Source organism: Rhipicephalus sanguineus, chromosome 8, assembly GCF_013339695.2.
Source record: "Rhipicephalus sanguineus isolate Rsan-2018 chromosome 8, BIME_Rsan_1.4, whole genome shotgun sequence".
In the NCBI taxonomy this organism is placed as follows: Eukaryota; Metazoa; Arthropoda; class Arachnida; order Ixodida; family Ixodidae; genus Rhipicephalus; species Rhipicephalus sanguineus.
This window is the reverse complement of record NC_051183.1, coordinates 18,668,773-18,695,217: the sequence shown is the minus strand read 5'-3', so window position 1 is coordinate 18,695,217 and position 26,445 is coordinate 18,668,773. Positions and strand designations below refer to the sequence as shown.

Here is a 26,445-nt window from a genome sequence, read left to right as displayed (position 1 = left end):
ACGCGTATAATTAGGTATAGGTCTTGATTAATTGTCTTCTGTTTATTCATTCCTGCTGGCTCATTTGCGGGGTCCTCGACGAAGCAATAGTGAATACTTTCTGAAGAATACTCCATCAGGAAGTCATTAAGTGCTTTGGTTTCTGATCACAAATAATGAGAGCGCTGTTCCTCTAATCACAACTAATTAGTAGATTAATTAATTCACCAAGTTCTATTTAATACTTTTAAGGTATTGCTAAGAGCCCTTGTAGATGGCGGACGGAAAGATTGATTGGTCGCTTGCTTACCGACATCGATTGAATGATTAGTACTTATGTTACTAATTAGCATAGAAAGTTCTTAGCCGCTTCTGAGGGAAAATTGTATACGCTGCGCTGATCCCGTATTGTTAATAGCAAGGATACCTGATTGCAAGCACATTTGATCACAAAAGTTGCACGTGGCTTAAGTCCCCGGCAGCCATCTTTTCATCGGACAAAACCGAGGAACTAGACCAACAACTTTATCCACGTCGCATCATCAGCTGCAATAACACTACCTTGATTTCAGCGTCTGAAGCTCCAAGCTTTAGACATTGGGGGCCTGCCTATGGTTGAAACCATTTTTCTTGAAGCAAGGGGTACATAAGTCAGCTTTATAAACCCCAGGCAAATTTTTAGCGAACATATACGCGTTGTCGTAGTTGACGCTGACCAAATTTCAATTAAAGACAACGAAAAGTTTGTAGTTATACGCTTATCAGGCGTTTGCCCTTTTCGACTGGCACTCCACTACCACCAGTGAAACTGTTTTTTTTTTTTTGCTGATGACTTGGTTATATCTAAAAATATTACTAAATAGCTGGAGCCGAAAATTTCTAAAGCAACCGATCACAGTATGCAAAGAACTTCATCTGGCGAGGCCCAAACAAAGTAGTACAAGGTATCAGTATACTACTTCATCAAACAGCTACATAATCAAAAATACCCGACATCAGTCACGAAATACGTATATACCCAAAACAAGCTACCGTCAGCCAACATTACACCACCGTCAACCAAGATTAGTCCATAGGTGCAGCATGCGAAACAAATACGGTAGGTTTCACGCCAACTATTAATTTTTTTTCACAACCATATGGTGGCTGTGGCTTAGATCACTTATGATAGCCTATTTTCGAACTCTTAGTGTCGTCTTTGTCTAAGGCTTGCAACTGAGATTTATTTTACTGCAACAGTGTTTTATAACAGGATCCAACAAATGATGACGTCATTTCCGTGACGGAAATGATGTCATCAATATGCAATTGAAGAGATTGAAAAGTAACATTGAGGGAATTTCTGGCTAGGTGCTCGAATTAGCAATCGAACCTACAACATCTCGGTCTACGAATATGAGCTACGAGCGCACTAGCCATTGTTACCAACGTGAGTTCCCAAAGCTGCAAGAACGGGCTTTACATTGTTTCTGAACACTTCCACCCCCTCACTCGACTCTTGGCAGGTGCCATGTAGTACAAATAGCAATAGATATGGTGAAAATTTGTGCTGTTGTAATTATTTCTTCACACATAATCCATGTGAAGACACGCTTCACTTTTGTGCTATACCGATTCCTTTGATAAAGTCATGAACTAAAACGCTTTTAATAATAGCAATTACTGTAAATGTTGTAATGAATTTGGCCTGCCTATATTGAAGTCTGCGCTGCCTTGTTAAAGAGTGTACAACTCCATTTCTACACTTGTTAGTAAAGAAAAGGCTAATGAAGCCCACAGAAATACCTAAATCAGCTGATGAAATATCGCTCGACTTCACGTGCCCTTTCATAGAGGTTTCCGTATACTGAAAGAAAACAAAGCTTGTCTAACGTCAGCAGGGAGACCGCCACGAGCTAATAAAAATTATTATAGCTCTTCATTTTGAGACACGTACTAATCGTTCATTCTTGCTGCTTATACTTGCGGAACTGAAAAGGTCAATACTTCCAGTCAAGCACAAACTCCGAGTAAAAAAGTATCGATTTTTCTCTTTGGCTTTAGGAACGTCGATCGCGTGATCTGCACTTGGATGAGCACAGGGTCTTGTGGCATTGTCTTTCGATGAGCGCTGCTTCTGCTTTTTCAAAGCAAAGCCGAGGGATTGAAATAAATTCTGCTACCGGTTTTTTGGTGTGCCATAAAAACTGAGTGGCAACATCCGCTAAACAACAGTAGCGGGCTCCATCTACAAGCATATGGAAGTGGAAAATTGTCTTCTAGTGTGGATTATCTACAGCGTCCTAATAGGCAAGCACATGTCCTTTTTGCTTCGTGTCTCTTGTTGGCAATGACCAGTTATTAATATATACTTCCGTATATTGTTTAATTTTTCACGGTGATTGCTTTTGTGCAACTGTCTAAAACAAATAATACTTGAAGCGAGACGCAGCTGCATGCTCCCTGAACGTCACTCTTGCTGCAAATTTGATACAGTAAAAAAGGTGGGTAATTGGACACTTGTTAATTCAGAAAACCGATAATTCGGGCCTGTTCTCTGGCCCCGGCCACCATATTCATTGTTATATGGCATCAGACTCTCGTTAATTCAGTCATATTAGGACTCAACCCAGTTCATTTGGATGATCCTCGGAGCGCACCGAGCCCGACCGCAAATGTACTACGCAAAGGAACGAAAATGGCATTCACGACAGTCGAAACAGTCGAAATGGCCGCGGGCTTTCAGAAAGGCGTGCTCACCATCCACGATCGCTTTGTTGGTACATAATAAGGTATGAGTTCACAGCTCGTTACGGAGCTTTTGAGCCACGTTAAGATTGTGAACTAAGTAGCAAATTACGAAAATTGCGGTTTTTGCGCTGCTCGAATGCAAAATTATTACTGGATATACGTATTGCTAAGAAAATGAAGGTACAATGATGCAATACACATTTACTGATTCTTTTCTTGATATTTTTGATAACTCGGCATTCACCTAATTCGGACAGTTTTTCTGGTCCCGTGAAACCCGAATTAACGAGCTTTTACTGTATACAAAAAATAGCCAGAGCTATTTCTCGTGTGAGAGTTCGCGCGCGACTCGAGCTTTGGTGTGCAGCAACCCGAAACTTTTAGATGACTCACATGAGCCGCATTTTGTTTTGTGCGCTTGTGCCTAGCACAGGAGCAGTGTAACAGATGATGCCTCTTTTTACAGAGCTTCAGCAGACCAGTAATAATAATGACATTTATTACTTGCGCTCGCATCGAGTTATATATTCGGCCCGCATGAGCACTATGGCTTTATGTAAAGGTCTATTGGTGGTAAGAGCCTGGACTGGTTGCCCAAGCTTCTTGTATCGTTTATAACTTACAGGAAACTTGACGTTTCACCCACTTCTACTAGCCAATAATTCGGCCGGCTGCGCATTGCCAGACTTGCGTAGGCACCAGCACTTATCGCTCAGAAGTGTAAATCCTCTTTGTAAAGCTCAGAGAAAGAAGAGAAATGACTTTCGGCAGAGCAGAAAGGAAGTAGCAGTCTGGTTAGATAGAAACGTGTACGATGGTGAATTCAAAATAACTAGAGGTGTGCGAATATCAAATTTTTCGAATACGAATCGAATACGAATATCTACCTTCGAATATCGAATCGAATATCAAAGGAAAAATGCCTCCACAGTAACAATATTTTATTTAACATGTAGCTATTTGAAAAAAAAACATTAACAGCCTGACTGGTAACACAACATACACTGTTGTCTCCAGAACACAATGTCCAGGCTAACACAATGCACATCACAACACAAGCAAATGTCACGGCACAATGAAAGCAATGACTACATGTTAGCATGAAGAAATATGAGTTGCTCCACATGATCAGGCAGCAGGCGCTCCCTTGCCTCCATGTACTTACGATGTCTATCGCTGCTCTCGGCAACGTTTTTAGCGATACGAACGCAGCAGAAATGTGGAAGACGAGTTATTTTATGCATGATAATCAAATCGCATATTCCAATTTTTCGAATATTCGAAGTTATCGAATATTTGAAAATTTTCGAATACACGATTTTCGAATCGAATACGAATATTTCGAATGTAATATTCGACGAATATTCGAAACTTTCGAATATTCGCACACCCCTAAAAATAACGTTACATTTTCACGCAGTCGACAGGATGGTCAACGTACGTCACCTTCGCATTCGCGACCACTACGTCTTTTTAACGGCTTTTTTTCTCTTTGCTAAAAGATTTGCGACGTAGACTATGCCCATATACATAAGCAAGAGAAAAGAGTAGGTAAGCGCGCGTCTCCTCCTCCAGCGGGCTCTGCCGTGACGGCTGCGCCAGTTTTCAATACTCCGCACATTCAGGTTATCTGCGTCGGCTGTGAAGGCTTAGCGAGCCAACATAGGTTGGCAGTTCCATCTCCTGTACTTTCGATGTGCCTATAGTGTTTGACATCGGGTTACGTCAATATTTCAGAGGTTCACTGTAGCGAGGCAATGAATAGGGAGTGCTTGCTCAACATTGGCTGCGGTGTTCATCACATCCACATCGTGGCAACAAATATGTGCGGTTGTCGCGTGAAACCAGTTCGTGCTTGCCTAATGCACTGGAGAAACGGAGAAAGGCGGGGTAGTTGGTACATAACTAAAAAGTTGAAAAAACAGCGCAAAGACAGGATGAAGGAAGGCGGCACGAGAGACGGGCGCTTTTGAGCTTAATATATCGTCGTCACTGTCAAGCGCTCGCCCTTCGAGCGCAGCCCACGAAATATTTTATTCAGTATCATACATTCTTATGTTATCGAATATTAAGGTATATCGCCCGCAGCTACTTGTTAGGTTGCAAGTCCCACTAAAAAGTAAGTCCTGTCGCCTTTTGAAGCCTTGCAGTACCCAGCGCTTTCATGTTTCAAGCTCTTCTTTTAATCTCTTTTTGTCCAGCGCCGCCGAAAAGTCTGCGAGACAGAAGTTCTAACGAACGACGCAACCCTGCTTCTTTCAAAGCACGCCTCAATTATAACGTGAAACTGTAAACTTTGAAAATGCCTTGCTCCCTTTTTTTTCGTAACTGATTTCTACCGACTTTCATGCTTTCTGCTTTTCATTTTTTTTTCTTGTTGTCTTGGGTTCAACACAGGGTGCGTTTGGTTCTATTTTTGAAGAAAGTCACAGAATGACTCTTATTTGCCCGATAATGCATTTAGCAGGGCTAGTTGGTACTAACTTTATGAGGTAGCCCTTTGTCGTTCTTTGTAGTCAGCAGTGTGTGTTCTCAAGTATTATGGATACATCCCATATACCACTTTTGCAACCGTGTGATTCTTCCATTTCTTGGCTGCTGTATCCAGCCCACACTTGTGTGTACCCATATAGGGGACTTAAGTTAAAGTAAGTGATAATTATGATTCAATATAAACCGCTTCTAAACTTTACAAAGCTCATTAGAATGCTACCCCTCTAGAATTTTCATGCAGTCAAAACTGATAATAGAGCATCAAGAACAACTCCGTTCATGAAGCGAATACCTTCCTTGAGCATAAATTAACCAGTAACAACCGACATTATACCTCTAACAGGCCTTACTCCTTTCAGTTGTCACTAACCAGGAGCCGCTGGAACTCGACAGCATCACAGTTTACCCTCAAATATACGAGGAACGACAGGGCGGCTCTGGAAAACTACTTTTCATACACCATGGATATTCGCTTCAATTGATGAAAGCTTCCGTACTAGCTGATACAGTCTCACTGCAAGATGTAACAGAAAGCGGCATCGTCGAGAAAAACGTAAGTAGAAGTTTTCATGTCACGGTAACTCCAAGTTCACACACTGATGAACATGAGCTCTTGAAGAAGTGCCATGTGAGAGAGTTGGTTTACGCACACTTTATACAATCTACAGCGCAAGCACGTAAGTGCTGAAAGATAGGTAACAGTAAAGGAAGCAAGGCGTATGCTTCCCACTTTGATTTCCTTCCTTTACTACGTTACCTTTCTTTCAGAAATTATGTGCTTGCACTGCAGATTGTGTAAAATGAGCTCTTGAGTACAACCGCGGCCACAGCGGCTGCGTTCTAAAATGAGCGGAAGGCAGGAGCCCCAGTGTGTCTTGCATAGTGTGCGCATTGAGGAACCTCAGAGGGTCAAAATTATTCCGGCTTCCCCCACTACGATGTGCCTCATAATTCGATTGTAGTGTCTGTAAGGCCTCGGAATGTTTTTCGAATGGGTGCTTTGACAAAACAAATGGTTAAAGGAGCATGGAAAACTTAAGTAAGCAGCTCTAGTCTGGCAATAACTGTCACTAAAGCCGGCGCTTTGAGGAGGAATATTTGACATCTGGGCGATCTTTGTCTACACGGCACAGAATAAATCAGATTTTTGCCACCCTGTTCAACAAATGTTTCATGTCCAAGGCACTTTATTTTGACGGTACGTGTGCAATCGACAAATGATTATGGAAATTTAGTAGAGGAAGGTGTCTGACGAAGACAACTCGCATTGAATCCCTTGTAGCGCACTGAAACACGGACAAAGAAGAGAGAGCAGAAAACCATGAGCGCATGTCCCGTTCTGCGTAAACATAATATGGCATAACGGCCTTTTGTAACCATTGCCTTCGACGACATTCCTTATTTAACGAAGACTCACCTCTTCGAGCCTTTGTCTTCCTCACCAATTCAAGTCTTTACGTCGTCAAGTCATTAATGACTCATGGAAGATTTCCAGCTTGGTATATTTGTGAAGCGGAACCGTACGCTTGGTTACCGCTTTGATGTCTTAAAATGTATCGCTTTTCGTCGACAACATCCCCTTGAGGCGTAGTGTCCACATATGTGAATGCCACTTATTGTTGCGAGTTCTTTGAACTAGTGGCCAAGAAACTTGAGCAGGGTACATTGCACATAGGATGGACTGAGCCTTTCGCATAGTCAATCTGTCTTAACTTGACCTAAATGTGCGGAGTATGACTGTAGCCAATCGCTTTGGCGGCGGCACTGCGTTGTTTGACGAGTCGTTCGACGTACCGCGTTCCAGGACCAACGCCAAAAGTATTATTTTAGATGCGAAGTATCTTATGACGGAGCTCAATCCGGTGGTGGTGGTGGTGTGCGGCGTGACCACCCTTACTGCGCATGCGCATACCCTCTCCACTCACCCTCTTCCCTTTCCTCCTCTCCACATTCCCTCTCCCCTCCCCCTCTTCACTCTTCCTCTGAAACGCGGGCTAGACATGCCGAAATTCTCTCCTGCGCAACGCCACGATGATCACCAGCGCATGCGCGTCCCCTCCCCCTCTCTCTCCTGTCCTACGCTGCCCCTCTCTCGCACGCCTGCCGACCGCGTTCCCCGCTCGTCCTGTGAGAATTAAGAGCCAGGCTAGAGGGAAGACAAGACGCGCGTAGCGTCCCTCTTCGCGTTCCACGACGCGAGTTCGGTAGCATGCCCAAAGAACGCCAACGGAACGCGATCGTGCAAGTGCTCCGGCTTCGCATCGCCTCATGGTCCCCTTTAGCGGGAAATGGTGTAATTTTTTCTTTGCTCGAAATGAATACACCCAAAAGCAATTGATCATGCACTATGAGCGTACATTTTCATTCCTTTCATGCTACAATGAAACATGACTGACTACAATGTAGTTATGTATTTCTTATTGCGTGCTAATTAATATTAATTGCTGAAACTCGCACAAAACAGCGTATTCATTTTCGTTCTTGGAATGTAATGTCGAGTGCCTTGGAACTGTGTTGCGCGAATTCGACAGATATGTAGGCAGTCCATCCTAATTCGCACCTGAGGGGGATATTTTGCACTAGATATTCCTATAAGTACATTTCTTTGTCAGTTGACAAGACTTATAAGAAATGTATATGTAGAATAAAATGCTGCCAAATCTATGCCTTTATCCTAAAAAATCTTTGCTTTTAAAGCTAATGGAAGATACTACGAAAGAAACCTTTATCATGACGCTGCAAAACAGGCGTCATTGCTCATTAAACCTCAAGCAGGTGGACATTACCAAGTAGTAAGTAACGCGTCACAGTTTACTTGTATAAATCAGCTTATTACTCAGTGTACTGAGGACCTACCTGTAGAAATGGGGTCTACTGCTTTCAGGTTGGTATTCTAAACGCCACACATGAAATTAGGCCTTTGGAAACCATAGAACGGTCGTCCGAAGGACATCCGGCACATAAAATATCCAGAATTTTAATTGAGAAAGACCATCATGACGTCGTTGCGACAGCACGTGAGTTTTAGTTTTTCGTGTTTTCTAAATACTTACGTATTTATTCAAATACCCTGAAAGCCCTCAAGGGGCATTACTAGGGGGGAGGGGGGGGGAATAAAGCAGAACACGATTTTCACCAAAAAAGAATATTGCAGGTGGTTAATACTGCAATGGGTACATCGACCACACATAGTACACCAAGTCGTGACATATAGTAACGAGGCAAATATTTGCCTTGCTTATTCAAGAAGTGTTCCAGCACACACACTAAACACTGTCTGACACCTGAGAGCTGATTATACGTTCGAAGTAATGATGCAAGAACTGAATTGGAGTGTTTTCCGCGAGTTGCTGATGGTTCGACTTGTTGCTGTTGGCGCGTTAGATACCAGTAACAGGGTACAAAACTGGGCTGGTTGGTTGATCTTCATGATAAAAGCAGCGCAAGAAGACAGCGACACGAGAAGAACGACACAGGACAAGTGCTGATCCTGTGTCATTCTTCTTCTTGTGTTGCCGTCTTTTTGCGCTGATTTTACCATACCAGTAAGTGGATATAGACGCTTCCCCCCTCTGCAGGCCCCATTCTTGCCTTTTCGGGTTGTTCTCAAGCTAGGCCTTAATAAATACACCTATTGCCTTTTCTCGCCACAAATACCAGCCTATTCGGACGAGAGAGAGAGAATAAGAATAAAAGAAAGGCGGGGAGGTTAACGAGGGTTGAGCCCGGTAGACTACCCTGCACTGGGGAAGAGGGGAGGGGGAAGGAAAGTTAGAGAGGAGGATAGAAAAGTCACTCTTTTCAGCCGACGTAACAGTTTCGCGTTTGACATCACAAACGGCGAATAAGTCCGGTATCCTTGAGAAAACGCAACAGCGCTTTTGTTGCCTTTCGGAGCTGTGATCGGCAGCCGCATGTTCTCAATACCTCCTCGACAGTGAAAGCGCTTCCGTCCAGTTGATTTAGAGCAGTGCTGAGGTGAAGCCTCTCCTTTGCGTATGTCAGGCAGTAACACAAAAGGTGCTCAATAGTTTCATCAACGGCACAGTCGTTGCACTCGGTGTTGTCGGCCATTTCGATCTTAAATGAGTATGCGTTGGTGAGTGCTACACCCAGACGTGGACGGCACAACACTGTATCGTCCTCCTGGAACAGACCAGGCAGTAGCCGAAGTTGTAGAGAGGGGTCAAGAGAATACAGTCGATGGTGTGTGAACTGTGATGTTTGCCACTTTTGCAGTGTCATGTTCTGCGCCAGCTTACTTAGCTATCGAGCCGCGTCAATCCTGAATAGTGGTATAGAAGCAAGGTTTGTCTCTACGTGTGCTTTTCTGGCAGCTTCATCGGCGAGGCCTTTGCCGGGAGACCGCAATGACTTGGTATCCACTGAAACACAACGTTGTGTCCTTTTTCAATCGCATAGTGCAGCATTTCTCGTATCTCGCAGACAAGTTGTTCGTACGATCCGCGATGAAGTGCCAACGAAAGACGTTGTAGAACTTCTCAATTTTCTTACGACGTTCAATAGAAATTCATAGCGTTGCTTTTCTGCTGAGAGAATACACCGTGCACTGCACACATGTTCACTGAATCACATTTATTCCTTGTCTGTTCCAGGCAGCACTGGGCTCAGACGAGGAAGTACCCTTGAGACGAGTACGTTTGAATATTCCTCTGCTCACATGTCTGTTACATATTAAAGTTCTAAGACATTGCTTTTATTTCCTTGTAGAGCCCAGAAGACCGTTACCTGACAATTTCACGATAGAGCTTTCCTTTCTCAGTGACTTTACCCATAGCCAGCTATATAGACACAAAGAGCAAGAACATATTGAATATGTAACAGTGCTCATGCTCGCGGCAAGTATCAGTACTGTACGGTTTATATTTTTATATTTCAAAACTTTTACATCATTAATATGGCAATTATTTGTTTATATGGTGAGCCGCAAATTTAACAGGGTAGGCAAAGAAGCGTGTTGACCCAGCCGTATATGAATATGCCTTGCCCATTATTTTGTGCCGATACTCCACGCCTTATAGCTCGCTCATGTTTGGGTTCTCGCCGTGTTATGTGTACTGGAACTACATTTAGTGAATACTTATTTGCCTTATGCCCGTAAAGTTCAAGGGTCCATTGAGGATGATTCTAGGCTGATGCACGGTTAGCTACGTAACACCACTGATCAAATGCAGCTCCACTTGTTATAGTAGAGGGCGTCAAACAATCTATCGGCGAGAAAGAGGTTAAGTGTCATCAACCTGTTTGTAGTTCGAATATAGAAAGGTACCGCACTCGTGTTTCTCAGAAAAAAAGCCTTTCTAGTTGAAAAATTTGTTCCTGTCTGGAATAGAAACTAGAAGGGAACATGTTTCGGTGCAGACAGTCTATCGTCTATCGTCTAAGGTGGAGAGTTCCAAGGCAACCGATCTATACTGGAAGAACAACTACCAGCCAATGTCATTCCGGTAGTGTATACCGTCATACAGGGGCGGCGCCAGGATTTTTTTACTGGGGGGGCACCCACGACAAGTGGGTTCCTTCAGGGGGGCAGAGAGGCTGGGAACATATGCATTGTATTTTGACTATGCTTGCTCTTGGGGGGGCAAAGGGGGGGCAGGTGGAAATTTTGGGGGGGCTGGAGCCCCCCCCGAACCCCCCACTGGCGCCGCCCCTGCCGTCATATACTCAGAGTCACCTTTACAGTCGTCCCAATCAGTCATCTTATTTCGTACTCAGCATGCGCACTAGCCCTAGAGGAAGCTACATCTTGTTAGCCAATGATTGATAAAACTAGGTATATCTTCGAATGCTACCTGTTTGTTCAGTCCTCTCCGTTTACATTCAGAAACGTACATGCTTCTTACATTACGCTCACAGATTTGCAACACACCAAGTACCTACAATACTACCTGGTGCAACTTGTTTCACCCAAGCCATGACTATGCCTGTGAGCACGCACCGCATGTAAAAAATGTCACATCATTGCACAGACACAGTCTCCCACGCCCTGTTTACATAACCTCTACCAACTGAACTGCTTGCGACTTTCTACATCGCAGGTCAGCCTTCGTCTTCAAATGCTTACTCCGCCAGGCTTTATCTCCTTGACGAAAATAGTACGTACACTTATGAAGGTAAGTAGAATTATTTTCTCATTTGCCCTTATTCTCACAACAAGTTGCACTCGCAGGTTCGAGAAACGTTTCTAAAGATGCGGGATCACGAGAGGCTCAGTGTAGAGGGAACGCTGGATAAATTATCGGAGTACGCCAAGACAGACAATATAATGAAGAAGGCCGACGCTGTCTTCATGGCTACCCAGTAAGCGCAACTTAAGCATTGCTGCGAGTCGCCATAGTTGGAATAAATTCATCTTTACATTATTTTGCGCACAACACGTCGGGACAAAGACGAGCAACACGCGGACGAGTGCTTTCTAACAAGGGGTTTGTTACAGAGAAAGCTGTTGTGAGATCGCAACAACAGCCGATTTTGGTGGCGTAATTGTGAGCCACCACCACCGGCGGTGTCTGTAACCACTGCTATCGCGCAGAGTGAGCAAAAATACAGGATCTAGCGGGAAGTGAACCCGGGCCCGCTGCGTGGCAGTCGTGTGTTTTTCCACAGAGCCACGCTGATGCTTAAAACTCTTTCGCGTCACGTCGGGCGAGTAATCGCGTCAATAGATGTAATATAGCATGGTAAAAGAATAAAATAACGCTAGGTATCGCACGATGCGAACTGCGTAACGAGTAGGTGGTTTAAAGTTATTCCCACTCATTACAAAGGGCTCAGTCATAATTCTTCATCAGCCCCAACATCAACAATGTGCACATAGTGCCTCAGAGACGCGTAGTGGGTACCTCGCTTCAGTGCAGAATGATGAACAATGGCATAGTGGGTATTTCGCTACTTCGGAAAATTATGATTATTTATGGCGTAGAGGGTACCTTGCTACTGTACTTGGCGTAGTCGCCCAGAGGGTTTACAAGGGGCTCTAAAAAGGGCCCCCTCATCCAACTTTCTCTGTGACTGTTCTGCGTGCTCCGCGCAGGCCTTTTGTTTTCTTTTTTCGAGAACGTTCTCTTAAGGACTCAGAGATATGTGCGATTCAGTCAACAGAACTCATGAACAGTGTACATAGCACCGCTTCGGAAGAAAGCAACAACGATATTTCTTTATCAAGCTACACAACAGATGGATGACTAGCACAGACTTCTTTTTTTTTTTTTGTTCTTCAATGCAGAGAGCTTCCACAATCTCCCTCGAAGTTTGATTGCCATGTATGGTAGTGCTACTAAAACAAGGACGTGCATGCGCACCCATTGCAATGCATGGCTAAATGTGTACTAGGTCGTCCTTTCGGACTGGATATATGTTCTCCTAGTCTTGTGTTTACACATCTGCCGGTCTGCCCTACGTACACATGATCACACGTCATAGGAATACTGTACACTACATTATTCACCTAATTCGCAAATGCGTGCTTATGTCTCATATACAAGTATTCATCTCCACTTTCCTTAGTTTCAAATTTCTCTCTTACCCTTAGCGCTCGTCCGTGTGTTGCCCGTCTTTGTCCCTGTGTTTGGTGCGCAAAAATTGTGAAGATGACGCGTGACTTTCCGACATCTTTATATGTGCTCTCAAAGAACTTTGGAGGAGGGCAAGGCCACCAGCTACGCAGTTTCCTCAGACTTCGCACCATTAGTGGGTAGCTGCCCCATTTTTTTGCTTGTACTGCTTATCTTAGTGTTATAATTTGTTGAAAAATGACTATGGTTGTGAAGGTTCTACTTTCGTTATAGCTCAAAAGTATTGCAACGTCTTTTATACCGCAGTATATATGAGAATCCTCAATGTGTCAGCTCGCGATGCGACACATTCATTTCAGAATATAAGCCATGAATAGGAATTTTTACGGCAAAGCCACAAGTGGAGAGGCTCATTGTCTCTGAGAACACATGGAGATGTACACACGGAGCGAGTATCCTTTGGTAGACGTGAGAGTGTCCTTCAAAACATCTTCAAAACATCTTTATTGTCAAATATCTGTGGAGACATTTCACACTAAAAAAAACACATTGACAATTATGATTAGTTAAAACAAAAAAGGGGTTTGCACGTCACGAGATGGTTAGATAGTATTATTGATGTTACAATTAGAGGTTTCAGTTAGTTTATTAAGGTGTGTTATTGATCTCACTAACATTAATATTCTGGTTGTGTCAAAAATGGTCCACAGTGACGCGAATTTGAAGATATATAGAAAGGACGGGCAGTCACCGAATAATGCACCGTTCTATAGGTGCTCATGGTTATTTTCTCCGCATTTTTGTTTTCAGGAGACCAATGGTCCATATAGACAGCTCCGGGAAAGAAGCTGGCAATGCTATTGGTAAGTTTGATTCAACGTACGGATGGGCACCCCCTGCCATTGTGCATCGTATTTACCACCGCTGATAAGGCGTTTCAGCTGGAAGTGAAGGGGCATGCAAAGTATTACCACGTCGTGGTACCATTGGAGATTGAGTATAACGGTCAGGATGCCCCATTGCGTGAATACAGCTGCATTCCTAATGCTTTGTAATTTAGCGGTAGAATGAGCATACAAATTGAGCAGGTTACAGAAGAAAGATATATCATAAACAGTGACAATTTCATTCGATGCTTTTAGCCAACATTTTCGCCCTTAAAAAATCAACGTTTCATCAAACTTTCGTGCGATATTTCCACGTCCGCTCCTACAGCCGTGTTTCGCTGCCTAATATTTTAAGGGACCGGATTGGGTACTCACACAAATACCAAGCGGAGTTGGCGGAATAGTAGGTCAATGCTTGAACATCGCACGTGGTTTGGTCTTCAATTGGCATTCTATTCCCTCTTACTCCCGTTTCTTTAATGATCCTTTCCTGCGTTGACGAGTATAGTTGTCATGAGATTTTGTACAGAAATCACCGATGACGACTACACTCGTCATCAACGAAAATTGGTCACACAAAGAACCAATGGCGACTATACTCGTCATAGTTGTGTTTCTTTATTCATTTATTCATAATACCTCAAAGGTCCCACATGGGACATTACATGAGGGGTGGGCGAACGAAATTCTTGACGCTAGATGGCCACGCTTGTCCACGTTGTGCCATATGTGTTTGGGTTTTCATTGTATTGTCATTTTTCATTGTATGGCCATGCGGTGAAGCCATCTTCGAGCTATCTTTCTGCGCAAATAGTGAAATAATTGAACCCCATTAAATTAAATACTGGTGCCGTTCAGAAGAAAAAGCTGGACAAATTGAGCGAAAAAAATGGCAAATTTCGTACAATTTTCTTGTTTTTTAAAGGTAGGGAAAGGGTTAAGACGAAAGCTTCATATCAACGTGACCTTGAGCGAAAAGCCAGCATGTGGCACAAAAAGTCACATGACCAACAGCGCGTCTCTTGGCCCGAGGAGCACTGGTGAAGGTTCAGTTCGTTTTTTAGGCGTTCGCGGAACTAAACAAACTCGCTAGGGTCATTTATACATTCGCCTTAAACGAATCGAAGGCGAAAGCCACCTTCTTCTCAGACGACGCGTTCATACTCCCGAGCCCCCTTCCGAAGGCATTCTGCACCTAACGTGCTTTTGCATTGCCTCCAGGATCAGAAGCATTGCAAGCTTTCTGCGCCTCATATGGTTTTGAACTGCCTTCGTGATCAGCCTACCTTTGACCAAGCGACGATGTGATGTGATTACGCTATCGTGTGACGTCACGTTATGACGTCATGATGACGTCGTAAATGTTGGAGTTTTGTGACGTCATGACGACACCATATTCTTACGTGATCGTGACGGCGGAGAAGACGGCGCTCGGGCTATTAAAGACGACACTCTTTATTGGGCGAACTTGTGCCCAGGAAACGAAAAGTCAAGGTACAAGCAATTCACGCCGTACACTGATAGAGGCGAGAAAAATCGGCGGCCATCGAGAAATCTTGTCAGGGGTACGGCGCGTCGGCATTTATACATCGGCAACGAAGATTCAAGCCTTATCGCCGGTGGCCGCGTTAGTTCCACAATAAACTCGACTATTCGCATTGAGCGTTCAGGCTTATCAGAACAATCTAAAATCATCGGGAATGTTTGACTTGCCGGCGAGGCTCGCGCAAGACAGTGGTTACACGTGTAACTGGTCGGTTACATAAGAGTACAAAAAGACGAGCAGGTGGCAATATGGTGACGTCTTTACGTGATGAGAATGTTTTCCATCACTTGTGTTGGCGCCGATGGTGAACTTTCGCATTTGACGAGGCACCTACGACTTTCGCCTTAAAACATACAAGCGACGTTTGCTCGATGTGAAATGAACAGTTAGATAGCCATAACGGACGACTTTCGCCTCCCAGTCTCCTTCGGCGAATGCATACAGGACCCCACGAATGTTTATTTTTTCTACTGTTAGGATTCAATTTACATAGAAAAGTTATTTGTCTTTTCTTTCTTCGTTCTCACTGTCCGTTAAGTTCAAGATATTATCGCTAACAAACATCAAAGCCGCAACTTCTGCTCATTTATTTCTCTCTAGTCTATTTATATGGGACGATGTGTTAAAACTCATGCTTAACTGCAACTTCTTCCGTCACGCCAATCCGCTACTGATGCCCGCAACACGCTTAAAATTAGTATGATAAATGGACCATTTTGTTCCTTCCAAGGAATGGCGCCACGGGGAGGAATTTGCACCAAGGACAAGGTTGCCATTGGAAAAGACAAACCAGGCACTTATTCTGGAATAAGCACAATAGTTCACGAATTGGGACACTTGTGAGTATTCACTCCGTTAGTACACCTGCACAACAATGCGGAATTGCGTTGTACAGACTAAATCACAGCATCAGATTTATAGGAATTGCGTGTCAATTATCCGAATGAAGTTTTCTGAATAAATATTATAAATTAAGGTTGCCAGAATTACTGCAGAAGGCAATGAAACATTCGGCAGCGTTATCTATGACCTTTGAGATTGGCTCCGGAAGCTCTTCCGGAGCCAATCTCCGGCAGAGCTTCCGGCCATGGTTATACATAGTGATACATGCACAGCGCCGCGAGAACGTGCTGCTTGATTACGACATTACGACATGTTTGGGATGACTTATGTTAATGAATTGTGTATCTGTGCCGCCAGAATACAAAGGTATGTCCTGAGAACAATAATCACAAAATTAAACTAGCAACCTAGGCCATCCGCCTTCACAGGGTAGAGTGGTGCGTTCAACTTGTTAAATACATAGAATTAAATTACATATTTTGAAATTATTGGGTGTAGAGTACTGCATAAGGGCGCCGGTAAATTTCAACGGCCTCTGGCCCTATGCCTTTCTAGCAACTGGTTCGTTAAAGCTACCTATAGGGCTCGTAAGCTTTGGTTCTTACTAGCTCTAACAAATCAGTTAGTACCATTTGATCGAAGCATGAGGCTTGCAATTTCCAGCGCCCTCGCGCTGCCAATTGTAAGACTCGTGGTTAGCTCGATCAGTAGAGCGACCGCCCCGGAGTGGCGTTGGCCCCGGGTGCAATCCCCGAATGTGGACAAACGTTTGTAGCGTTAGCTACACTTGCCTAGCCGGAGCCGATTTCGCGTGGATCCTCATGAGCCGTGCTGCGCATGCGCGAGGATCAGTGAGGTCACACAGCTGGGTCACCGGAGCTGGCATCTCACGCGCTCTCCGACACCGCCACGCGCTGCTCGCCACTGCTTGTCTGCGGATTCAGGAGGAGTGGCGTCGTAGCCGCGGCAGACAAACTGGCGCCGCTGGCGCTGGCGCGCGCGCGGACTCTGCCACCACCGCGCGCGACTCGCCGCCGCCTGTTTGCGCTTTCCAGAGTGACGTCGTAGCCTTGGCAGACGTATTGGCGCCAGCGCGCGCGCAGCTATTCGCCTTCGTTGTGCAGTAGCCGTCTGACACTGTGCTGGAGCCGCTTGATAGTGCCTCTGACTGGAGTTTGCAGGTGGGTAACGCCATAAAGAAGGAGAGTGCAAATGCTGCTCAACGGCGCAGAAGAGCCAAGAAGCTTATCTCATCCGATCCCGAAGTAGTTGCCTGGCAATTAGCGGTTCAGCGTACGAAGAATGAACAGAAGAAGGCTAATAATCCTAGACAATCTGGAAAGCGAAGAATAATCAGCTGAACATTTGCTAACGCTACGTATATCCTGGCATAGCCGAGCTAAGCCACTGCAATTTTTTTGTTAACTGGTAAGCTGTACTTCGTGAGAAATCCGTATGTACTTAACGGAATGAATAATGCAGCGACGAGACGAACACAAGAGGTGACATGGACACATGGGCTCGTCTCGTTTGGTGCTTTATTAAGGCGACAGCGTCAAAGAGCTCGTTTCGCAGAAATTCCGGTGTCGGCGGCGGCGTGTTTGGTTGTGACCGAAAATTCTGCGTTGTCTGTGAGCGAAAATTTGAGGTAGATGCAAATAAAACAACAATAAAAAATAAAGGAATAATGAAAAAGTGAGACCGGGAATTCGAAACTGCGACCCCTGGCTCCGTGGCCCGATGCGTTTAGCCACTCGGCCACCAGGCACACATCCTCTAGCATACCAACGGCGAGGTATTTATATACGCCATTTAGCGTTGGTGGTACGCGCACCTCGGAGGTTCATCAGCGACTTGATTATCACCAGCGAGTTGGCACGAAGCGCCCACTTCGCGCGCTTTTAAATGACATTGCCCCGCCGTGTGGCCGTGTTTCGTCGCGCCGCATGGATAAGTATTGTAGCCTGAGAGCGTCCGCACTTTTGCTGTCCTTGCAGCATGGTTTAGGTGTCTACCGAGAAACAAAGCTAGGCTAGCGACTAGGAAGGCGATACGAACACGGTCCGATTAAGCTATCGCGTTCTACTCTTAAAAGCGAAACTCAAGCGTCCTCCAAGTTCTTCCTTCCTATATATACACCAACAATCCCAACATAAAGTTCCGCCCATATACAATTCCTTGTAGCTTTGTGCTAAAAACGGTTGGGTGACAGTTTTTTTTTCTTTTCAAGCTACTGGCTGTGCATCGCAGTCGTCAGAATTATCAGACTGCACTTCGCTTACTGAAGAAATTATGCTATATTCATTGCTATGGAATTGTCGTCACCAAAGGATAATTCTTCGTTGCAGATTAGGCTTGCCCCATGATGGCGATAAAGGCGCAGAAGCTTGCCTCGGAAACCACGGTTACATTATGAGTCCAGTTCATGGTGGCAAGAGGGATAATGAGTGGTCACAATGCAGCAAAAACTTAGTCAAAGAAGTTCTGCGGTAAGTTTGTTTTTTTTCCTCGCGATGACCAAGGTACGAGGTAAATGTTACCTTATCGTTACATTTTGCTTAATGAGAGCATGTTTCCGCTTTTAACTAAACAGCAAAGCGAAAGAGTTATTGAGTTTAGACTGACAAATTATCGTTTCACAACATTATTGTTCTTAATTTGGTGATTGCAGCCACCTACTATTCATAGGCAAAGTGAAGGACAGTGTTTATTTTTTTTTAGTTTTGCGCCGGAAGCTCACCATTTTAATGCCACAGCTTTCTCGATTTCTTTGTATTTCGTTAACATATGCTAAATGAAATTTTCTGAAATTTTCGGCTGCCTTAGAAAACAAAACCTCACAGGGTCGCTTATGCAATGGCTTTCGCCTCGAAGGCAGAAGCCATCTTTTTTTACTTACTCTATCAATTGATCCCCCCACATTCCCTCCGAAAGCTTTCTGCACCTAACGTGGTTTCGAATTGCCTACAGAATCGGAGGCATTGCAAGCTTGCTGCACTTCATCTTTCTTTCTTTTCAGTCGATGTACTGATCCTCCCACGCCCCCCTTCTAAAGCTTTCTGCACCTAACGCGGTATTCTTGCTTGATGATGCATCTAAAGCGTTTCTCCTTAATATGTATCGTATTTATTGATGAACAATTCTATAGTTCTGGGATACGTCGCCATAATCTACGACGACACAAAGAGTTATTACAGGAAACTGAAAAAAGCGCCGCCACTTCTATTTTCTTTCTCAACGATTTCTTTTGCTTATTCAGGAGGAGGAGGAGGAGGAAAGAAAGGAACGAAAGGCAGAGAGGTCAACCAGACGCGCATCCGGTTTGCTACCCTACACTGGGGGAGGGGATGAAGGAATTAAAAGAAAGAGGGAAGAAAACACTGTCATGGTACATGTGCGCCTGTCCACTGCACACCTACAAGCTTAACCCGGTCGATTTTAAAAACAGTAGCGATGCGCGCGTCGCTTTGCTGGCCTGCGACGCCGTAGAGCCACGATCCGAGGATCTTCTCTTCGGAGAACGGGTCTGTCGTCTAGCTTGTTCAGCGCATTGCGTAGAACGTTGCGTTCGCTCACAGAACGATCACAGAAACACAGTAAATGTTCTAGCATTTCGTGACTGTTGCACGAGGCACATCTGGAGGTGTCTGCCAATCCTATGCAAAAATGGTACGCCCTCGTCAAAGCTACTCCTAACCACAGGCGGCACAGCGTCTTCATGTAGACAGAACGTTGCTTTTTGTTTTGTGCTAAATGGTAATTTGGTAATCATAATGTAGTAATCACTCGGTTCTAATACCTTTGTATGAATAGGAGCGTAGTAATCGCAAAAGCAAAGCATAATAATCGTTGTCAATAATTTGTTGAGGGGTTCGCTAATTAAATGGGTCCTGAAACACTTTCCAAGTAAGCATCGAATGACCTCACTAAAGGGGGCTATTGCCTCATGAATTTATTGCGCTCAAAATTTTTCGAATCCTTCAAGTACGAGCGGTGTTACAAGGATTCATCGCACTCTCCTTTCGCCCTACTCAAAACGTGCTCAAAGCTACACAGAAAAAGGAAACCTGCCTCTTCACAAACAACCGCCCGCCCTTATTCACTCAATCGCTATGTTGCTAAAGCCTGCCTGTTTCTCATCGTTTGATTTAATGCAATCCTATTCCACGCAGGTCGCGAAAATACTGGTGCTTAAACGAAAATAAAAACAAACACCTTTCTCCACTTAAGCTCAAGCTGAAACCTGGAATGGTCATCAATGGAGAAGAATACTGCACCAAGTCTTTCCCAAACTACAATGCCAAGTTTGATGAGGTAGAACAGATTTACATTGCACTTCGTTAATATTTTTTCATTTTCTTACTCTTTTATTCTTTTAAATGCGAAGCATTTCTTAGCGAACTTCTGCGACATTGACCGTATCTATCTATCTATCTATCTATCTATCTATCTATCTAGCCGCCTACGACTTTGTGCTCTCCTGGTCGCTTGGTTAATCTAATGTGCACCAAAATTGGTATGGCGTAACATGACTGTATGACGAACATAAATGACAAGTCATAACATGAAAATCATAACACGAATGTCATGTACAGCATGATTTACATGCTACGCTCATGGTGCGCTGGCGGCCGTTTCGCTAGCTTGATATACACCAAAATTGGTATCTTGCGACGTCACCGTGTGAAGAACATAAATAACACGAGTTATCATGAAAATCATGACACGCATGTCATGTACAGCATGACTTACGTGCCACGCTCATGGGGCGCTGGCGGCCGTTTCGCTAGCTTGATATACACCAATATTGGTCTCTTACGACGTGACAGTGTGACGAACATAAATAACACGAGTTATCATGAAAATCATGACACGCATGTCATGTACAGCATGACTTACGTGCCACGCTCATGGTGCGCTGGCGGCCGTTTCGCTAGCTTGATATACACCAATATTGGTCTCTTACGACGTGACCGTGTGACGAACATAAATAACACGAGTTATCATGAAAATCATGACACGCATGTCATGTACAGCATGACTTACGTGCCACGCTCATGGTGCGCTGGCGGCCGTTTCGCTAGCATGATATACACCAATATTGGTCTCTTACGACGTGACCGTGTGACGAACATAAATAACACGAGTTATCATGAAAATCATGACACGCATGTCATGCACAGCATGACTTACGTGCCACGCTCATGGGGCGCTGGCAGCCGTTTCGCTAGATTGATACACACCAAAATTGGTATCTTGCGACGTGACCGTGTGACGAACATAAATAACACGAGTTATCATGAAAATCATGACACGCATGTCATGTACAGCATGACTTACGTGCCACGCTCATGGTGCGCTGGCGGCCGTTTCGCTTGCTTGATATACACCAATATTGGTCTCTTGCGACGTGACCGTGTGACGAACATAAATAACACGAGTTATCATGAAAATCATGACACGCATGTCATGTACAGCATGACTTACGTGCCACGCTCATGGTGCGCTGGCGGCCGTTTCGCTAGCTTGATATACACCAATATTGGTCTATTACGACGTGACCGTGTGACGAACATAAATAACACGAGTTATCATGAAAATCATGACACGCATGTCATGTACAGCATGACTTACGTGCCACGCTCATGGCGCGCTGGTGGCTGTTTCGCTAGCTTGAACTACCCCGGAATTGGTCTTGCGCGACGTGACTGTGTGACGAACATAAATAATAGGAGTTAACATGAAAACCATGACACGCATTTTCCTCAATGACATACAAGACGATGTATGCAGCTCTTTGCTGGCTGCTTCGCATTACATCGATTCCCACAATGCGTGGGATCTGCCGGCTTTTTTTTTCTTTTCCATGATTTGTGTGTGTGTGTTCGTGTGTGTGTGTGCGTTCGTGTGTGTGTGTTTTGAATATCAATATTATGTTGATGGGATAGCATGCTCTAACCTAGCCTACCTGCCTATGCTTTACATGTACGTATAAATAAATAAAAAGACATTTCTTTTTCTTAATCCACCTTTACGTCTCCCGTTCACGCCTTTCATTTCCGTCTTTTTAATTTGGGACATAATTCAGGTTGTGATGATCGAAGTTAATTTTCGTTTTGTTCTACAAATGCTTGTTTATACAACTTGTGTTTATGTGTATGTGCGAGTGCTTGCGTATGTGTGTGCATTCATGAAATGTTTCATGGAAAGTAGAAGCCAAAAACCACGCACACCATCACAGCTCCCCGTATTTGCGTTCTGTGCTACAGTTTACCGTGCATCACATCAAGTTAGCCCAATTTCACAGTCCTAATAACGTGCTTCTCAGATCAGCTCCATTATTTTTTTAGCGTGTGCAATCAAATCTTCGCGCACACTTAACCATCCTCAAGAAACACGTGTACTGTAAAATCTTCTCTTCATTATATTACAGTCGCTTCCGACTGACAACTGCTCGTTTCGCTGCAAGTTAGAGACGTCGGGTGCAAAAACAAAAGAAGCAACCATATTTGCTCCGGAGGGAACGCCATGCCAACCGGGAAAGCACGAAAAGGTATTAAGCTCATGAAATCTCCTCTCCCGACGAATCGCAATGTTTTCATTTTTTTTTTTAATCCGTCAAGTCCGTCTTTCCATCATTTATGGCCAGGGTCTCGTTCTGGCAGACTTGATGCCTTCAGGTAGTATGCGAGGGATTATTGGTCAGTTGCCAGCTCGTAAAAAGATCACGTGCTACGTGACGCCAACAGACAGAAAAAGAGTGTTTCACACTCGCCGTTATGGCTGCGATCGGTTTAAATGCACATATATACTTCATAAAGTGGACGGGAGGATGACCGCCGCCGTAGCTCAGTGGTAGAGCATCGGACGCGTTATTCGAAGGTCGCAGGTTCAGTCCCTGCCAGCGGCAATTTATCTTTTCGTCCACTTTACTTTCTTCATATTTATATTCTAATTACTACAAATAACACCCCCTATACGTTCCTTGGCATTATTGTCTGTTAGTTCTCATTCATATTGTTCTCTTTCCTTGGCATTATTGTCTGTTAGTTCTCATTCAAAAAACGAGTTCTTAAAAGCCACCTTCTTTCCTTCAAGTACAAGCGGAGTCGCATGCATACTTCGCAGGCTTTAAGCGCTCTTTCTTTTCTTTCGTCTCGACGTGAGTGCTGGAAGCTACACAGGGGGGAATGACAAAGGGGCAAGGCGCTACGTCAGCGCGCGTCGTGACCTTCAGCATGCTATCACAAAATCAGATAATGGCCGTATTCTTCGCTGCGATGACGTATCGGGTACATCGATTGCCAAGTGAAGAGCGAGCGATTTCTAGCTTAGCCTAGCTTAGCACAGCTAGGAATCCCGAAAAGAAGTCCTCTTTGGATTTCTACCGGTCTTCGAATCGTAATTGTAGATTCCCTGCCGCGTGCAGTGCTGCCATGTTTAGCTCGCGTGTTCACAGGAGCCGCGACTACCGATCAGCAGCGTTTTCTGACCAATTTGGAAAAGTCTTGCGGGGCCCCTTTAAGCTTTTCCCGTATAAATGTCGCTTTCTCTGAATCACTTTTCCGAGGTACTGGAAAAATATGGTTAAATTTACGCACCTGAAATGGAAACTGCCACAAGCTACCATGCCGTACGATGCTCAGTCTCGGTAACGAGACAAAAGTACCGGTTGATCATAACTAAGCGTGCTGCGCTGACAAAATTGTAAGCAGTAACTGTGGTTACGAACTAACCAGCGGACGAGATGAGGCGTTTCGGCCTACCGGCAGGGTGAAGTTCCATCTTTGTTTCTTTTAGGCTTCACAAGCGTTAACTGCCCTGATCTAAGGTTATGGACTAGTCATAAGAGCATATTTGAAGCATTATGAATTGAAAGCTTGTCGACATAAATAAACAAGAAATATTTTACTAAGATCTGTTGAAATCAAGGATAACACAAACGGGGCTTTTCCTTTTCAACTCAACGTGGTTTTGCATTGCCTCTGGAATCAGAAGCATTGGAAGCTTTCTGCCCCTCACGTGGTTTAGCAGTGCCTCCGCGATCGGCACACCTTTGACCAGCCCACGATGTCACGTGATGTCGTCATGTGACATCACGTTATGTGAACCATAGTGACTTCCTTATAACGCCACAAATGGATAGTCCAACCCAGACTAATGTTGTCTTAAACATTAGGTCCTGGTGCATAAAATTGCCTAAAAGATGCTGAAGCAAGGACTGTAGAGCTTTTTGGTACATTTCATGGTTTAAAACGTAGAAGCGTAGACGACGGGACAAGAACAGAGAAACGTTCGTGTTTTTGTCCCGCCAAATATGTCAGCACGCGCCCACGTTTTAGGTGCATGCCTATAAGATCATATTATTCTGGCATAAGAGAAAATGAAATCCCGAATTTCCTGGTTTAAATTAAGAAGACCATTACACCAAGCATTATAAACTAAATTATTCAGTGCATGTTCCGCAGAATGTTGCAAAAATATGAGTGTATTTGAAAGTTCGTATTTGATTTTTGCAAATTCCGGTGTTGACTCGCACATGATAGTTATGAAATGAATTAACACGGCACCTTCAAGAAACAAGAGCCGACCTCAAAGGTCATGAGTTTGAATATACGGAATTTCTCTACAGGAAGGTAGGTCAATGATTATGCATCTTTTTTTTTGTTTATTGTGTTCTTGTTTTGTTTTGTTTTTTGCATGCGCGTTTGGAAGTTTCGCTGCAGGTTTTGATCGCGAAAACGAAGAAATTGCATTGTCGGTGAACATTTTGACAGTGGTGCCTCTCTCTTTACCGCGGGGCACCACAGCATGTGTAGTAAAACGTCCGATGTGGTTTGGTGCTCTTTCCAAATACACATACAGTGGTGACTTCTGACCGTACCATGTCACACATCACGTGCCCAAACGCTGTTCGCTTTCATTCGCAAGTTCAGCAGGGTGAAAAAAATTAGGAACAAAAATGTGATAACCGTGGTATTATGGAAAATCGAGCAGTACGAAAACGTCGCATGGTCATTTGCCTAAGACGGCTCGAAGGCGAAAGCCATCTCCTTCTTCTCAGTCACTTATGTTGATCCCCTACATCCCCCCCCCCCCGAAAGCTTCCTGCACCCGACGTGCTATTACACTGCCTCCTGGATCGGCCGACCAATCCATGATGTCATGTGATGGCTTCATGATGTGACGTCACGTTATGTGATGTTAGAGTGACGTCATGACGATGTCACAAATTCATTGCATCACTCGTGTTGACGCCGACGGTCACTTTTCGCGTTTGATGACCCATCTAAGGCTTTACCATCAATAAATGTGCAAAAGATAGCCATCTGATGCAGGAATACTACACGTAGTCGGTTTTTAACGGTGCAGGGGCAGCGAAGGCTCAAGCTCATTTGCCCTGCAGCGGATTTCAGTTAACGACAAAAAAAATGTTAATGACTTAGGAACTGAGAAAATATTTCTAGTTAGTTTAGAGCTTGAGTAACAAGAACTTACACTAGCTCTCTTTCGTTTTCTTCCAGAAGTGCAGATACGGACTTTGTATATGACATGCACAATACCCTAACGAGGTAATCGGGCGTGCGTGGTAACTATAGGCTCTCAATACTGCTTCAAATGGAATATACCGGTGTGATTAACTGTGAATGAACAAGGGAAACCTCAGCCCAGTTTTATCAAGACAATGTATCTCTTCGGCGAGATGTATATATATATATATATATATATATATATATATATATATATATATATATATATATATATATATATATATATATATATATATATATATATATATAAACTTATGCAAAGGAAATAAACAATAAGAGTGGTCATTACGTCACGCAGTCTTCATCTCGCTTATTTTTTTCGTCTCTTTTTTTTATATCTCTGTCGTGATCACAATCCCGTTTTATTTCCCAGTTAATAAGTTGCAAGTTTCTCTGCGTCTTCAGCCGCGAAAGCGGCTTCACAATGCTCAGATGACCCTGAAGTACCAGCAGCTGCAAAAAGTGCACATGTTCATTACCAGCATGCGCCATGACCAGGGCAAAACGAAAACAAGTATTTGTTCAGTGTCAGAATTCTGGTTTGTAAATCACATAAATACCCGTGAAATTTCGTTACGAGACGTGCTCTGTGAAACCCAGCGTATATTCTGAAAATTTTTGTTTTCGCTGGTTTTTCTTCAGAGTAGGGTGTCCTGCGTTAACGCTGTCTTTGTCTATAACGGCGTGATATGAATTTCACATTAAAGGGCACATACACTTGATCAAAACTGCAACATGCAACTCTTCCTGTGTCATCCGAAATGTAGGAAACTAAACTACCAGCAGCGTGCATACAGTGCACCGTCTACCCTTCACTGAACGAATGAGAGAGCGCAGTTTTCATTTTTTACAGGTAAAGAATTCGAGCAACGAAAACC

The 26,445-nt window shown here is 44.1% G+C and overlaps 1 protein-coding gene across 1 annotated transcript; it reads left to right on the top strand.

Moving 5' to 3' along the window:
* Nucleotides 1-7,906: 7,906 nt before the first annotated feature.
* LOC119401510 (A disintegrin and metalloproteinase with thrombospondin motifs 17-like) lies at nucleotides 7,907-25,713 on the top strand. The gene is made up of 12 exons (XM_037668384.2): nucleotides 7,907-7,994; nucleotides 8,087-8,219; nucleotides 9,819-9,857; nucleotides 9,934-10,061; nucleotides 11,265-11,339; nucleotides 11,396-11,526; nucleotides 13,551-13,603; nucleotides 15,904-16,012; nucleotides 18,365-18,505; nucleotides 20,189-20,330; nucleotides 22,450-22,569; nucleotides 25,541-25,713. Exons 4-12 carry the CDS (start codon nucleotides 10,053-10,055, stop codon nucleotides 25,565-25,567), a joined length of 807 nt encoding a protein of 268 aa, XP_037524312.2. The 5' UTR covers nucleotides 7,907-7,994; nucleotides 8,087-8,219; nucleotides 9,819-9,857; nucleotides 9,934-10,052; the 3' UTR covers nucleotides 25,568-25,713.
* Nucleotides 25,714-26,445: the final 732 nt, after the last annotated feature.